The sequence below is a fragment of the Bos indicus x Bos taurus genome, chromosome 2 (genome assembly GCF_003369695.1).
Source record: "Bos indicus x Bos taurus breed Angus x Brahman F1 hybrid chromosome 2, Bos_hybrid_MaternalHap_v2.0, whole genome shotgun sequence".
Taxonomy (NCBI): domain Eukaryota; kingdom Metazoa; phylum Chordata; class Mammalia; order Artiodactyla; family Bovidae; genus Bos; species Bos indicus x Bos taurus.
The window spans coordinates 14,526,106-14,539,149 of record NC_040077.1 but is presented as its reverse complement, the minus strand read 5'-3'; the positions used below and the strand labels follow the sequence as shown (position 1 = coordinate 14,539,149).

At 37.8% G+C, this 13,044-nt stretch overlaps 1 protein-coding gene across 3 annotated transcripts in view; it reads left to right on the top strand.

Annotated features, from left to right (window-relative positions):
- The window catches only part of ITPRID2 (ITPR interacting domain containing 2), a 96,147-nt gene that overhangs the window by 79,200 nt on the left and 3,903 nt on the right, over positions 1–13,044 (top strand). For 2 of the 3 annotated variants that reach the window (XM_027556128.1, XM_027556139.1), the window contains 6 exons: positions 1,476–2,684; positions 4,812–4,889; positions 4,968–5,095; positions 5,470–5,620; positions 6,717–6,782; positions 7,454–7,918. In XM_027556128.1, the coding sequence (XP_027411929.1) occupies positions 1,476–2,684; positions 4,812–4,889; positions 4,968–5,095; positions 5,470–5,620; positions 6,717–6,782; positions 7,454–7,918 (2,097 nt within the window). The remainder of the gene's footprint in view (positions 1–1,475; positions 2,685–4,811; positions 4,890–4,967; positions 5,096–5,469; positions 5,621–6,716; positions 6,783–7,453; positions 7,919–13,044) is intronic. The other variant, XM_027556147.1, reaches the window with a different exon arrangement.

Below are 13,044 nucleotides of genomic sequence, written 5' to 3'. Positions count from 1 at the left end.
CCAATAAACAGAGTATTTTAATCCTTAACCTATTTTATTTTTTTTTTAATTTTCTATCATCATTGTATTTCAATGAGAGAAAATGAAAGTGTTAGTCAGTCAGTCTTGTCTAACTCTTTGCTACCGCATGGATTTGCCAGACTCCTCTGTCCCTGGAATCTTCCAGGCAGGAATACTTAAGTGGGTAGCCATTTTTTTTTCCAGGGGATCTTCCCTACCCAGGGCTCGAACCCAGGTCTCCAGAATTGTAGGCAGATTCTTTACAATTTGTGCCTGTATTTCAGTATTTTATAATAATTAATTAATAACTAACTAAAACTGTGGTTTCATAGCTTGCTCAATATTACTTGACTTTTATGCTGTAGTGTGTTAGATAATCCAGAAGACAGGCATGTCTTAAACTGTTCTCAAGGAACTTATAGTTTATGTGTGCAGTACATAATGTACATGAAAAGTGTTTTAAACATCTGTAAGGAAATTTTAAAGAAAACTGGAATAAGAGAAAAAAAGAACCTGAAAAAGTACCTTAGAAACAGCATTTAAGGAGTAGACAGTGAGAAGTTTCTAAGGAGACTAAGAATAATCCAGCAGGCATAAAAATTGAGAGATGGAGGAGAAACTTTTAAAAGGAGAGCTGTAGCCATTGGAGTGAAAAGATGAAAATTTGTTTAATTGTGAAATTGAGTACTTAAGTGAGTAGTTCTGATGCATTGAATGAGAAGTGTGATTGGAGAGTAAATCAGTGACAGAGAAGATATGAATTATGTTCTTTTTTCAAATAAGGATGATAGGTAAGGATTACAGGTCTTTTTGTCTTTTTTATACAATAATGATTTAGGAAAGTTGTTTGGCTAAGAGAAGGCTAAGAGAAAGAGAGCTTGATGCAGAAAAGTCTGGGATGAACCTGGAGAAATACCCTAACCTTTGAGAGGAGGTGGTCAGAAGTATAGATTGGACGGATTCGCTTTGAAAAAAGACACAGTTTTCTTTCAGAATGGAGAGGAGGGAATGATGGGGTAAGGTACAGGGAAGTTTGTAGGTATTGAGGAAGAGGTTAAGACATTTTTGTCTGTTTTCTCTGAGTCAGTGTCATATGTTGGAAGGAATGGAGTGCTTATTTGCCCCGTCATGTCCGACTCTTTGCAGCCTCGTGCAGTGTAGTCCGCTAGGTTCCTCTGTCCGTGAAATTTTTCAGGCAAGGTTACTGGAGTGGGTTTCCATTTCCTCTTCCAAGAAGGAAAGGAGATGGGTGTTGAAAGGGGGTATTTAAGGAAATTAGTAAAGATCTGGAATAATCTTTGTGAGAAAGCAGAGTTGTTGTTGATCAAGGACACTGAGAGCAGTTTAGAGCAGCACCAGGGCCAAAACCAAGGTGGGAGACCCCGAAAGTGAAGAAGCCTCACAGCAGTTTGGTATTTTGTTAATGCTACTACTTATTTGAGTTCCCCATCCTTCTACCTGTTTTCCTTTCACAGGTTCATGAGTCCTTGCAGGCCATGGGGAGTAGTGCAGATAGCTGCGACAGTGAGACAACAGTCACATCATTTGGAGAAGACCTTGTCACACCAACAGTGCAAGACCAGCGTTATTTTAATGAATCAGAGGAGGAGTCTCTTACGTGTCCTCAGATAGAAAGAGAAAAGGCAGCAACAGTTGCTGAGAAAAGGTCAGATGGCCAGGATTCCCTCCTGTGCCAGACTGTTGAGAACATAGGGCATCAGCAGTCCACCTGGAGTGCAGGGGATCACGCTACTGAAATTACTGAAAGGAAAGAGGATGTGTCTCCAGCACAGCCTGTGGAATTACTAAGGGAAGCAAGTGCTGAAAGTGATGTGGATAAAAGCAGCGAATGTGAATTTGTCCAGTATACCACCCACCATATTCTTAAATCATTGGCTTCTATTGAAGCTAAATGTGGTGAGAAAGGGGCTGAAAATACAACGGGGTCTCCCTCTTCTGTGGACAGAGTTAATACAGCTTTACAAAGAGCGCAAATGAAGGTTTGTAGTCTGTCTAATCAAAGAGTGGGGCGTAGTTTGATAAAGTCAAAAGATCTGTTAAAACAGAGGTACCTGTTTGCAAAAGCTGGCTATCCTCTAAGGAGGTCTCAGTCTTTACCAACCACCTTGCTGAGCCCAGTAAGGGTTGTGTCATCTGTCAATGTCCGGTTGTCCCCTGGAAAAGAGACCAGATGCAGTCCACCATCCTTCACCTACAAGTATACACAGGAGGAGGAACAGAGATTAGAGAAAGAAGTGACTGAGCATGATGGTCAGTCTTCTGTCAAATCCACTATTTTCATCTCTCCGACGTCTGGGAAGAAAGAAGCCGATGCCCCGAGTGAGGTGACGCGGCTGGAGGAGTGCCATCAGCGGAGGACTCCGGCCTGCTCGCTGCCTGCTCCAGCGCCTGTATCTCAGTCCACCTGCTCCCTTCACTCTCTCCACTCGGAGTGGCAGGAAAGGCACCTGTGTGAACACATGAGAACTCTGAGCACTCACAGTGTTCCCAGTGTAGCAGGCGCCGCCTGCAGTGCCTTCCCGTGCCCTCTCGGATGTCCTTACTCACACAGACATGCTGCCTCCCCTTACCGAGCGTGCTCTGTGAACCCCCCTTCTGCCATCGAGATGCAGTTGCGAAGAGTGTTGCATGATATTAGAAACTCACTGCAGAATCTTTCCCAGGTATGAAACCAAGTTTATCTTTCTTACTCTTGTTTTCTTTTATTGGTCTGAGTACCTCGTAATTCACTGGAAAGCTAGGAGCCATCAGACATGAATCACCTCAGCCTCATTTTCCTACATCCTTAAATTTATCTGTACTTTCCCCCCCTCCACCCCCCGACCCCCGCCCCAGCCTCTTCCTTCCTAGCTCAAGGAAAAAGCTGTAACTAATTCTGAACAAGGTGAATGTCTCTGTTCACAGTCTCCTTCCCTTCTGGAGAGGAGATTTTGTTTTTTTAGGTGTCCTCCTTTCTTTAGCCTCTATCCTCCATTGTCTCTGTCTTAGTCAAGTTGTCTTTGTCATTAAAAAAGAAAACTTCTCAAGTGCTGTCTGTCCTTTTCTCTTCCATCTGACAGTGTTCACCACTTCTTTCTAAGTTTTCCTCCCTTGGCTTGTGTGGCCGTGTGTTCTCCTGGTTCCACTCGTTGCTCTCTGACTAAGCTTTTCCTTCGTCTGCTGACTCCTGATGCTGGTCTCCTGGTACAGAATTAGTCTGCTTCCACTGGGTTAAAAGAAGAGAAAAAAATCAGGTAAACGTGTGGATCTAGTCTATATGTCTTGTCACTTTTAAAGTCCCTGCTCTCAGATTTGTTAGTGGGATGGGAACAATTTCCAAAATAAGTTTTGAGAAGTAAATTGTTGGTTTGCCTTTCACATTTCCTTTCTAAATCTCTTCCTGAGCTACTTAGATTAGGCAGTTGAGGAATGAAGAAAATGACAGTGTAATGTAATGAAGGGGGTGTTCAGCTAAGAGTCGAGAAGCCTAGAGTGTATATGATACGTTCCTTTTCATGATGATGTAGTAGACAGGAAGCCCCTTTGACAGTAAAAATGAAAGTTGGAAACCTTTCAAGTTATGTAGTAAAACACACTTTTAAGTAGCGATTTTATCCTCATGATGATTGTCTTCTACTAATGATTTTCAGTCTAACCAGAAAGTGGGTGTCTCTCTTTCCTCCTTACAAAATGTAGTTCTGTCTACAAATGAGAAATTAACCTTTGAGCTGCAGTTACGGGAAGCTGGGGATTCCCAGGGTCCTGTCCACCTACACCTTCATGTTCCACCTGCCTAGACCAGCTTGTTCTGCTCGAGATGTGGTTTTCTCTTCAGTGTTCATGAGTGACTCCGCTGATTTCCCCATCCTCACTCCACCCCACCTCAGGAGACAGGTGCTGTGTATCTCCTGGCCTCTGCCTGTGTCTCCAGGCCCACTCCCTGTGAGCATGCTCCACATAACATGCAGGCTCCTGCCTAGGTGTGTGTCCCTAGCTGTCTGGTTTTTTTTTTTTTTTTTTTTTTTTAACACATGCCACATTTTTTTTTTAACCTGGGATGGCCTGCCCTTGCCTTTCTTCACCTGACTAAGTCCTGTTTACTGTTAAGATACAGCTCAAGTGTCACCACTGTCGAAAACACTTAACCTAATCTGGATTTTTGATTGTTTTCATCATAGCAGTCCCCATACCAACCCCAAACCTAATCTGGATTTTTGATTGTTTTCATCATAGCAGTCCCCACACCAACCCCAACCAATATTATGTATATATTTCTACTTCTGTTTTCTCCTTGTTTCTTCCACTGTGAGAATGCTTGAAGGCTGGGAATGCCTTCTATCTTCCTTTTATCTTTTTCACTACCTAAGGGGTGCATAGTAGATACTCAGATATCTAAGAGTGAATGTGGTGATTGCTTGCTACTTTCTTCAGCCAAGTCAGTCGTTTCTGTCATCTCAGAATGACATTTGCTATTGCTTCTGTATTTCTGAGTTTTGTTTTTATTTTTCTACTTTCTCAAGGCAAGAAGGAGGTCCTGTAAGACATATTAATAGATTTAAACTATATGTGTTCCTTTGCCTCTTTCCTGTTCCAAATACACTGACTTATAACTACAACAGATAGGAGTAGTAGGTGGTACTGGTGACTGATTTATCTGATTTTGGCGTACAACATGAAGTGGTTTTAGGTTTTGTTTTATGCCCCAAAGAGAAACATATGTACTCCCCAAATTCTGCCTTTTTAACACCTTAGATGATGTGGAAGTAGTCACTTTAACATTGCTTTCTAATCAGACTTTCACTCTTTTGAAGTACCCTATGATGAGAGGACCTGATCTTGCTGCTGCTCCGTATAGTACTCAGAAATCATCTGTTCTACCTCTTTATGAAGTAAGTTGTTACTTAAATCCTTGTGTTACAGAATAATTTGTGTGATTTAGAAGTTAATGCTCTTATATTGCATTTTAGAATACTTTCCAGGAGCTCCAAGTAATGAGGCGGAGTCTGAATTTGTTTAGAACGCAAATGATGGATTTAGAATTGGCAATGCTGCGTCAGCAAACCATGGTTTATCATCATATGACTGAGGAGGAAAGGTAACAGTTCATATGTCTTAACGTTGACTTAAAATATTTTTCATTCTAAAAAGCATTTTAACTTTTTTTTTTCTTGGAAGCTGACTTTTATTTACACTGCTGTGTACCCTTTATCTAGTCTGTGAACCAGTGTAAATAAAATTGGGCACAATGTTTTGCTAAGTAAACTTCTCTATCTTCGCTGAACTGAGGAAGACAGTGGTTGGAATCTGTTTCTCATTGTCTGGAATATTTGTGATGGAAGCTAGAGGAAGAAAAAGCAGTTATAATGGTTATACTCATTGCAGACGCTGTTGTGCTAATCTATAGAACTTGGAGTTTCAGTAACTTCCGAAAGCTTGTGAGAGTTGTGACACTGAGTTTCCTACTAATAGGTATGAAGTTGATCAGCTGCAGAGTTTGAGAAATTCAGTCCGAATGGAACTCCAGGACCTGGAGCTGCAGCTGGAGGAGCGCCTGCTGGGGCTGGAGGAGCAGCTCCGCCCTGTGCACTTGCCGTCAGCCTTCCGCCCCTCGGCACTCATGGTATGCTTCCTCGGGTTGTCACGGTTTTTTCACTCAGAACTTGTTAATAGCGTTCCACACAATTTAAGACAAATGCCTTAATTTAAAAACAACATATTTTAAAAATGGCATTAGAGACATGCCGTGTTTAATGAGTCTTTCTGACAAATCAATGGAATGTGTAAGTTGTGGTTAACTTCTTAAATATTTAGCATATTTGTATATATATAAATATATTGAAAAATCGTAATTTAATAATAGAGAATAAAGAGCAATGCAAAAATTTAAGGATTTTAAAGGAAAAATGATAGTAGGTTAGCATATGACTAATTTAGATGTTACTCATTGTGTATAACTGAAGAACACACACATATGTATTTCATGTAACCTTTTCCCCCACCCTTTCTTGCCTTTGAAAAAATACTGTTCCCTTTACATTTTTCCTTTATTTTGGATCTTTTCCATTCTGTATGTTTTTTGAGGAATCAAATAAGATCTTTGTAAAAGCAGAAAAACCTGTATACAAACAAAAATAGAGACAAACACTATCTCTCTCTATTCTTACTCCTAATGTTCCTTTTCATGCAATCTGAACTTCAACAATTGTATTCTTATTTTTGCCAAAATCTTTCAGTTGTAGAATATATTGTTTTGAAATGTTGAAACAGTGAATTCTTCTCTTTGTTAATTGAACATAACTGATTTTGTTAAAAACAATTGCATGAACACACACGTATATATGCACACATAGCAAGTAGAGTAAGAATGTGTGTGTGTGTGTATATGTATATGATAGCACAGACTATGCATATCTTGTCAATGAATATCTCATCGGCAGTTTTGATCTATTTGATCTCATCAACAGTTTTGATCTATTATTCTGAGAAATGTGCATTGGTGAGATCAGAGAATCAGAACATCTTCTATGCAACCTTCAGTCACAGTAACACATTTTATAGGATCCTGTGACAGCTGAGGCTGACTTTTGTGACATAAAGGACTGCTTTAGAGCAAAAATAATTAGCTCATTTTATTATAAAGCACTTGCAATTTGAAAAAACTACACACAGAAACACACACATATATCACATATATATATATTGTTTTGCTTTTTCAGGGAATGTGTGGCAGTAGAAGCGCTGATAACTTGTCATGCCCTTCTCCATTGAATGTAATGGAACCAGTAAGCCTCTTTCCTTTTAAATCACTGGGGAAGGGAATGATATCATATTTGATAAACACACAGTTTTCCTAATGTAGATGAAAAAAAAATTTAAATACACAATTTGATAAGTTAGTTAATTTGATTAGAAGTGAGTCTGGCACTTCTTGAAGTCTGTTGCCATCTTTGGCCACTAGAAAGCCAGTTAATTGCAATAATGATTTATCTTCATGGCCTAAAGGAAATAATGCATCATAAAAAGTAATTTATATTTCAGGAAATGTGCTTTTGCAGTCTGATTCCAGGTTCTTTAGGTAATTGGATCTTTAAGATGACTACATTTTGAACAAAGATTGATTTTTATTGTATTTTAAATGAATTAGTTCATTTGAGGGCATTATGAGTTTTTTTTACTGGTTACTTTTCTTTGTAAGTAATTTGGACACCCATGTGGAACCAAGTAAAATTTCATCCAGCTATAGCCTAGTTAAATATTTTATGGCTTGATCTCACTGCGAATTTTAATTTTTCTTGCTGTTTTTGCAAATGAAATTGAGTAGTAACTAAATGAGTGCATTCGAATCATGTCTCTACAAGTTAAATGATTTGGGGCAGCATCGAGGATATTAATCTTCTTTTAACTACGAATATTAATTTAAAGAGAGAAGAATTACAGTTTTTCTGATCTCTAGGTCACTGAACTGATGCGGGAACAGTCATACCTAAAGTCTGAATTGGGCCTGGGCCATGGAGAAATGGGATTTGAAATTCCTCCTGGAGAAAGCTCAGAATCTGTTTTTTCCCAAGCAACATCAGAGTCATCGTCTGTATGTTCTGGTCCCTCTCATGCCAGTAGAAGAACTGGAGTACCTCCTATTGACTCAGTGGGCAAACCCAAAACCCATCTGGTACCAAGCAAGAAATTATTCCGAGCATCAGTGGCCCTAACACCAACTGCTCCTTCTAGAACAGGCTCTGTGCAGACACCTCCAGATGTGGAAAGTTCTGAGGAAGCTGGAGCAACTGAAGAAACCTCAGAAGCTGTAGGACCTAAATCTGAAGTGGAGGAAGAACAGGGAAAAGTCTCATTATTGCCAGCTGCTGAGGAAGTGCATAAAAATGTGGAGCAAGATGAGTTACAGCAAGTCATAAGGGAGGTGAGTAAAATCTATGCTTAATTAATTTATTTTGAATAGGTTTTATTTTAACATTAATTATTTATAAGGTACTCCTTTGATTCACTGTATTCAGTAATTTTCCCATTGATCTAGCTCATGTCTATTATGTTTGTAATGCTGTTTCTGCAAATTTCATACTCCCATGTGAAGTAATTGCAATTCTCTATATTCACTCTGGTGAAGAAGGTATGTGCGGGTTTCAAAATAGGTGAACATGTGACGAGGACTTTAGACCTCTGTTTCCACCTTTGTAAAATTAAGGATTATAATTTAGATCTCTTCCAAGATTAAAATCTGCCATTTTATAATGTCAGTTGAGATTTTAAGAAGTATGAAGCATTTAATCTATTTGGTTTAGTGAGTAGAGACCTATAGAAATTATGTAAGTCATTCAAAGATAGAAATATAGAATTAAAGTTTACCTTGTGTGATTAGCAGTATGCAGACCTGAAACATTTAGCAATAGTTCTAGGTTACCGAAAGGACTGCAGAAACTTAGGAGGACTAGTAATCAAAGGCAAAATGTTTCAGAAATTAGTAAAATAGTTGCTTTTGACACCAGGATCAGGCAGTAAGGAACAGTATGGATATCATTTAAAAAAGGAAACTGCTATAGGTACATATTTATGTATGACTTTGTTTTTTCCTTTTCTCAAATTACATTGTGTCTTCGGATGCAAAATTCAGTAGAATGCATAAGATAAAAATTACACGTGTTGAATTTATTTTTTTCATTCTGTCCCTGTCTTAAGAATAACTCTGAGGAAGAACTGTAATTATTCATAGTTCTTTCCAACTGGGATACTAAAATCCATGATAAAAAGGATCATTCGTTCTTTCCATTAGTAAAAAGAATAGCCTACAGTGTTTTTAAGAAAAATGGTTTACAAGTGTCTTAATGAGTACCTGCTCTGTAAAGGAGAAAAGAAAAATGGATGTAAGACCATGAAATCCTTAAGCTTAAAGTCTAGTAGGAAGGTAAATAGAACTAACTCAGGGAATAGTTGAAAAATCATACAGAAAAGCATTTAGTATAATGTATTGAGAAGTAAGGATTTAGAAATGGAAAATACTGAAATGAACCAGAGAAATAAGAGTCAGTGGCTCCTTTTTAATCTTTGTACTTCCAATAAATTCAGTAATGTGAATGTAACACATTTTTAGAATTAATTTGTGAGTAACATTGAACAAATTTTTAGTGGTTATAGGTCAAGAATGGTGGCAGCAATTCGCAGCAACATGCATGGACCTAGAGATTGTCATACTGAGTGATTAAGTCAGAGAAGGAGAAATACAGGATGACATCCCTTGTATGTGGAATCTATAAAGAAATGATACAATTGAACTTACTTACAAACAGAGAGAGACTTGCAGACTTAGAGAACTGAACTTATGGTTGGCAGGGGGAAGGGAGAGGGGGATAGTTAGGAAGTTTAGGATGGACATGGACACCTTGCTGTATTTAAAATGGTAACTTTGTAGCACATGGAACTCTGCTCAATGTTATGTGGCAGCCTGGATGAAAAGTGGATACATGTATATATATGGCTGATATGGCTGAGTCCTTTCACTCTTCATCTGAAATTCACAACATTGCTAATGGGCTATACCCAGTACAAAATTAATTTTTTTTTTTTTTTTTAAGAATGGTGGCAACATACCAAAATGTTTTTTTCAAATGAGCCATTGCTCCTCTGGGTCCAAAGATTAGTTTATGTATGAGGTGCCATCATTTACAGCTGCATGACAGTAGCTTGAGAAGTACCTTGAAAATAAAGTCAGTTTTGCTTTATATGACATTAATATATGCATTCCTAAAAATCACGCTATGCAGATTTGTGTAGTAAAAACTACAGAGCTCATGGGGAAAATAGTATTAGAAGCATAACATTCAAAACTTTTGTCAGTGACAGATTTTTGAAAAGATGAAAACCTAATAAAAACCCTAACACTGTTTTGTTAAGAAATAAATGCTACAATAGTGTGACACTGCCTTGAAAAAGACCTGAAATTTGCTTCTGGAATTGGATTTTGGAAGGGCTGCAAAATAAGTTACTTGTGAGTTACTGTGACGTGGTAGAGGGGGGTGATAATGAAATCTAACAGAAATTGTAATGCCAGGTGCAGACAGGTGTGCTTCACAACACAGTGAACTAAGACATCTGGTAGCTGTTCAATGTTTGCGCATGTTGGGTGCTCTGTTCCTAGGTTCAGCTGGCATTCAGACAAGTTAACACTTAAAAAACAAGCATTCTGTCAATAGCGGAAGACACTGCATGTATGTAATTTCTTTTCATGACGTGAATTACCAACTTGAAATTTAAAAGATCTTAATTCTATAAATTTATTTGTCCTATAAATGTAATTATTTTGTAGGTTGGTTGTATCTGGCTACTCTTTAGCAGGCTCTGTACATCCACCTTGCTCAGTTAGTTAGGTGTGACTGATGGTGTTTCACGTCAAAGATCAATTTTTGAGTAGAACTAAGTAATTATTTTTCTTCATAATGTATTTGTTAACTGAGGAAATCAGTTTTAAGGTACTCCCTTGACACAAAATGTGGTATTTTTGTTCCCTTTAGCTTGCTTTGGTTTGAAAAACTTCCTTGGAAACTGGACTTTATATACTCATTTGGCACAAATACTCTTTTAATGCATACTTGAGTCCTCATTTTTAATGTTGCTAATGGATGGCCTGATGTGTGCTATAAGTGATTTCCTGATAGCTCGGTTGATAAAGAATCCACCTGCAATGCAGGAGACCCTGGTTTGATCCCTGGGTCAGAAAGATCTGCTGGAGAAGGGAATGGCTACCCACTCTAATTAATATTCTGGCCTGGAGAATTCCATGGATAGTCTGTGGGATCACAAAGAATCAGACAAGACTGAGTGACTTTCACTTTCACTTTCAAAGCATCCCTAAACCAGAACATTGATTTTTTTGGGCTGGTAGAACTTAGCATATATAGAAAACTTGGTTGTTCCCATCATACTGTGGTGGTGCTAGAGAATTACTTAATCATTTATAAGAACCTCCCTATTAAATATCGGAGATTTTATAATTTGAAGGACTGACATGTGAGACAAATGGTTGAAGAATTTTTCAGAATTTGTTACTGTTAATTAGAAACTTCCTGATTCAGAATTTGACATAGTTTGGAGGAACTTTAGCTTAACACTGATCCTTTTAAATGTCTCCAAAGAAGAGCTTACCAAGCAAATTGTATAGTAGATGAAACAGGGCATAAGAGGAACATTGATGTCCTTAAAAAAAAAAAAAAAACTTTTGAAGCACTTTAAAAGCATATGTTAATGGATAAATTAGTCTAATGTCATCTATAATTTTAAAAATCATTTGGGTTATTATCATTTTAGCTCAGTTACAATGGTGTTCTGTTAAACTTTGTAAAATATTTAAATTCAGATTAGTCTTGATTCTGTTCATTTAAAATGGGTAATCTTTTCCCTTAATGTTACTGAATTCCAGTTTTTTTAAACTCTTATTGTATCAGCTACCAAGAAAAACAGAATTGTCTTCCCAGCAAATTCTGGGTCCCTAACCCTATAAACAAAGCCATTATTCAGGAAGGGAAGATTTAAGCTTGGGTTGAACAGTTTTGCAGGTGAGGATTAAGCATGTTTGGCAAACACTTTTAGGGAAGTTTTCTTATTGCTCTCATGGGTGCATGAAAACAACGATGTCTGTCAGGCCTTTGTTTCCATTATTTCACCATATGTGAAGTTTTTTAAAAGAATGCTTTCATTACTTATAATACTGATACAGTAGAATTCTTTTGAAAGAGAACACTGAAACAAAAAGTAAGTAAAAAAGATAACTTAATAGAATAAATGAGCATGTGTCCACAGAAGCAAATTGAACAGAATTAAATGTCAGAGTTAAAGATAGATTGCTCTGTATAGAGTTTTCTTCTTTGTTCATTGACGTTCCTAGGCTTGGTCCATGCCTCTGAGTAACTGTATTTCATCTGGCACACTTTTGTATGTATTTTGGTAACTACACAGCTTGCCTGTGTCCTTACTACAATTCTGTTAGTGATCTCTGTAATAATGGCTGCCGCACAGGAGGCACTCAGTAGAGGCTAATAAATGGATGTGTTGTCCCACACTTTAGGCTTGCTGTCATCTTGTTAATATGCCAATGTGCATTCCTTGATCTCAAGGAGTCGGTCTTCAGTGGATATTACTTTTTGGAAGTTATAAAATGGACTTCACCATCCATTCCACTGATTTTCTCACTACTTATCCTTCCCCACCTCTGTAACGTGGGAGACTTTGGAACTAATTTCTGTGTTCATACATTTGTTACTTCAATAAATAATCAAAGGCATTTTGTCATTTTCCAGTGCTTATATGTAGTCCTTTTTTTTTCACTTTCTGTTCTTTTTTGTGTGTGATACTCTTTCACTCTCTCATTGATGGCATTTATTCAGACATTCATTGAGCATTTACTGTGTGCCAGAACACACTGATAAACTTCCATTTGAGTGCACCCCTTCCATTCTGATTCCCTTCTGCTCTCTGACTAGTGGGGACTATCTTACCAGCTAGGCTTCTTTCTGCTCCCTCTCTTAAGGTGCTCTTGCTACTGCTTTCATCCTCACTGTTGTCTGCAGTTGGCCTTACTTTTTCATCACTATGTTAAAATTCGCTATTCTCTGATAACTTTTTCCTCTTCTATCCCATACTAGTCTCTCATTTTTTATTCTGTTCTTACGTCATTAATGAGTTAACAGTTTTTCCTTTTTAATATTTTATGAAATGTTTGTTCTGAGCACACATAGATAATGACATCCTTGGTAGAGACTTTTTATGTTTTACTGCAGTGATGTCTGTACCCATCCCTACCCTCCAAATGTTGGCATACTTTTTTGGTTTGTAGATAATACTTTGGGCTAGTTTGTTTTTGAATGATGAAGAATGAAAAAGAATTTTTGAGTGAAGTGTGATGAGATGTGCATTGGACAACAGGACTGAAAGACTCTGCTAAGTCATCGTCTTTTGTAAATATGGATTTACAGAGGATCTAATTTAACACACTGCATTTGTACTTGTATGCTGTGGCAAAGAAATTCTGGTATCATGTTT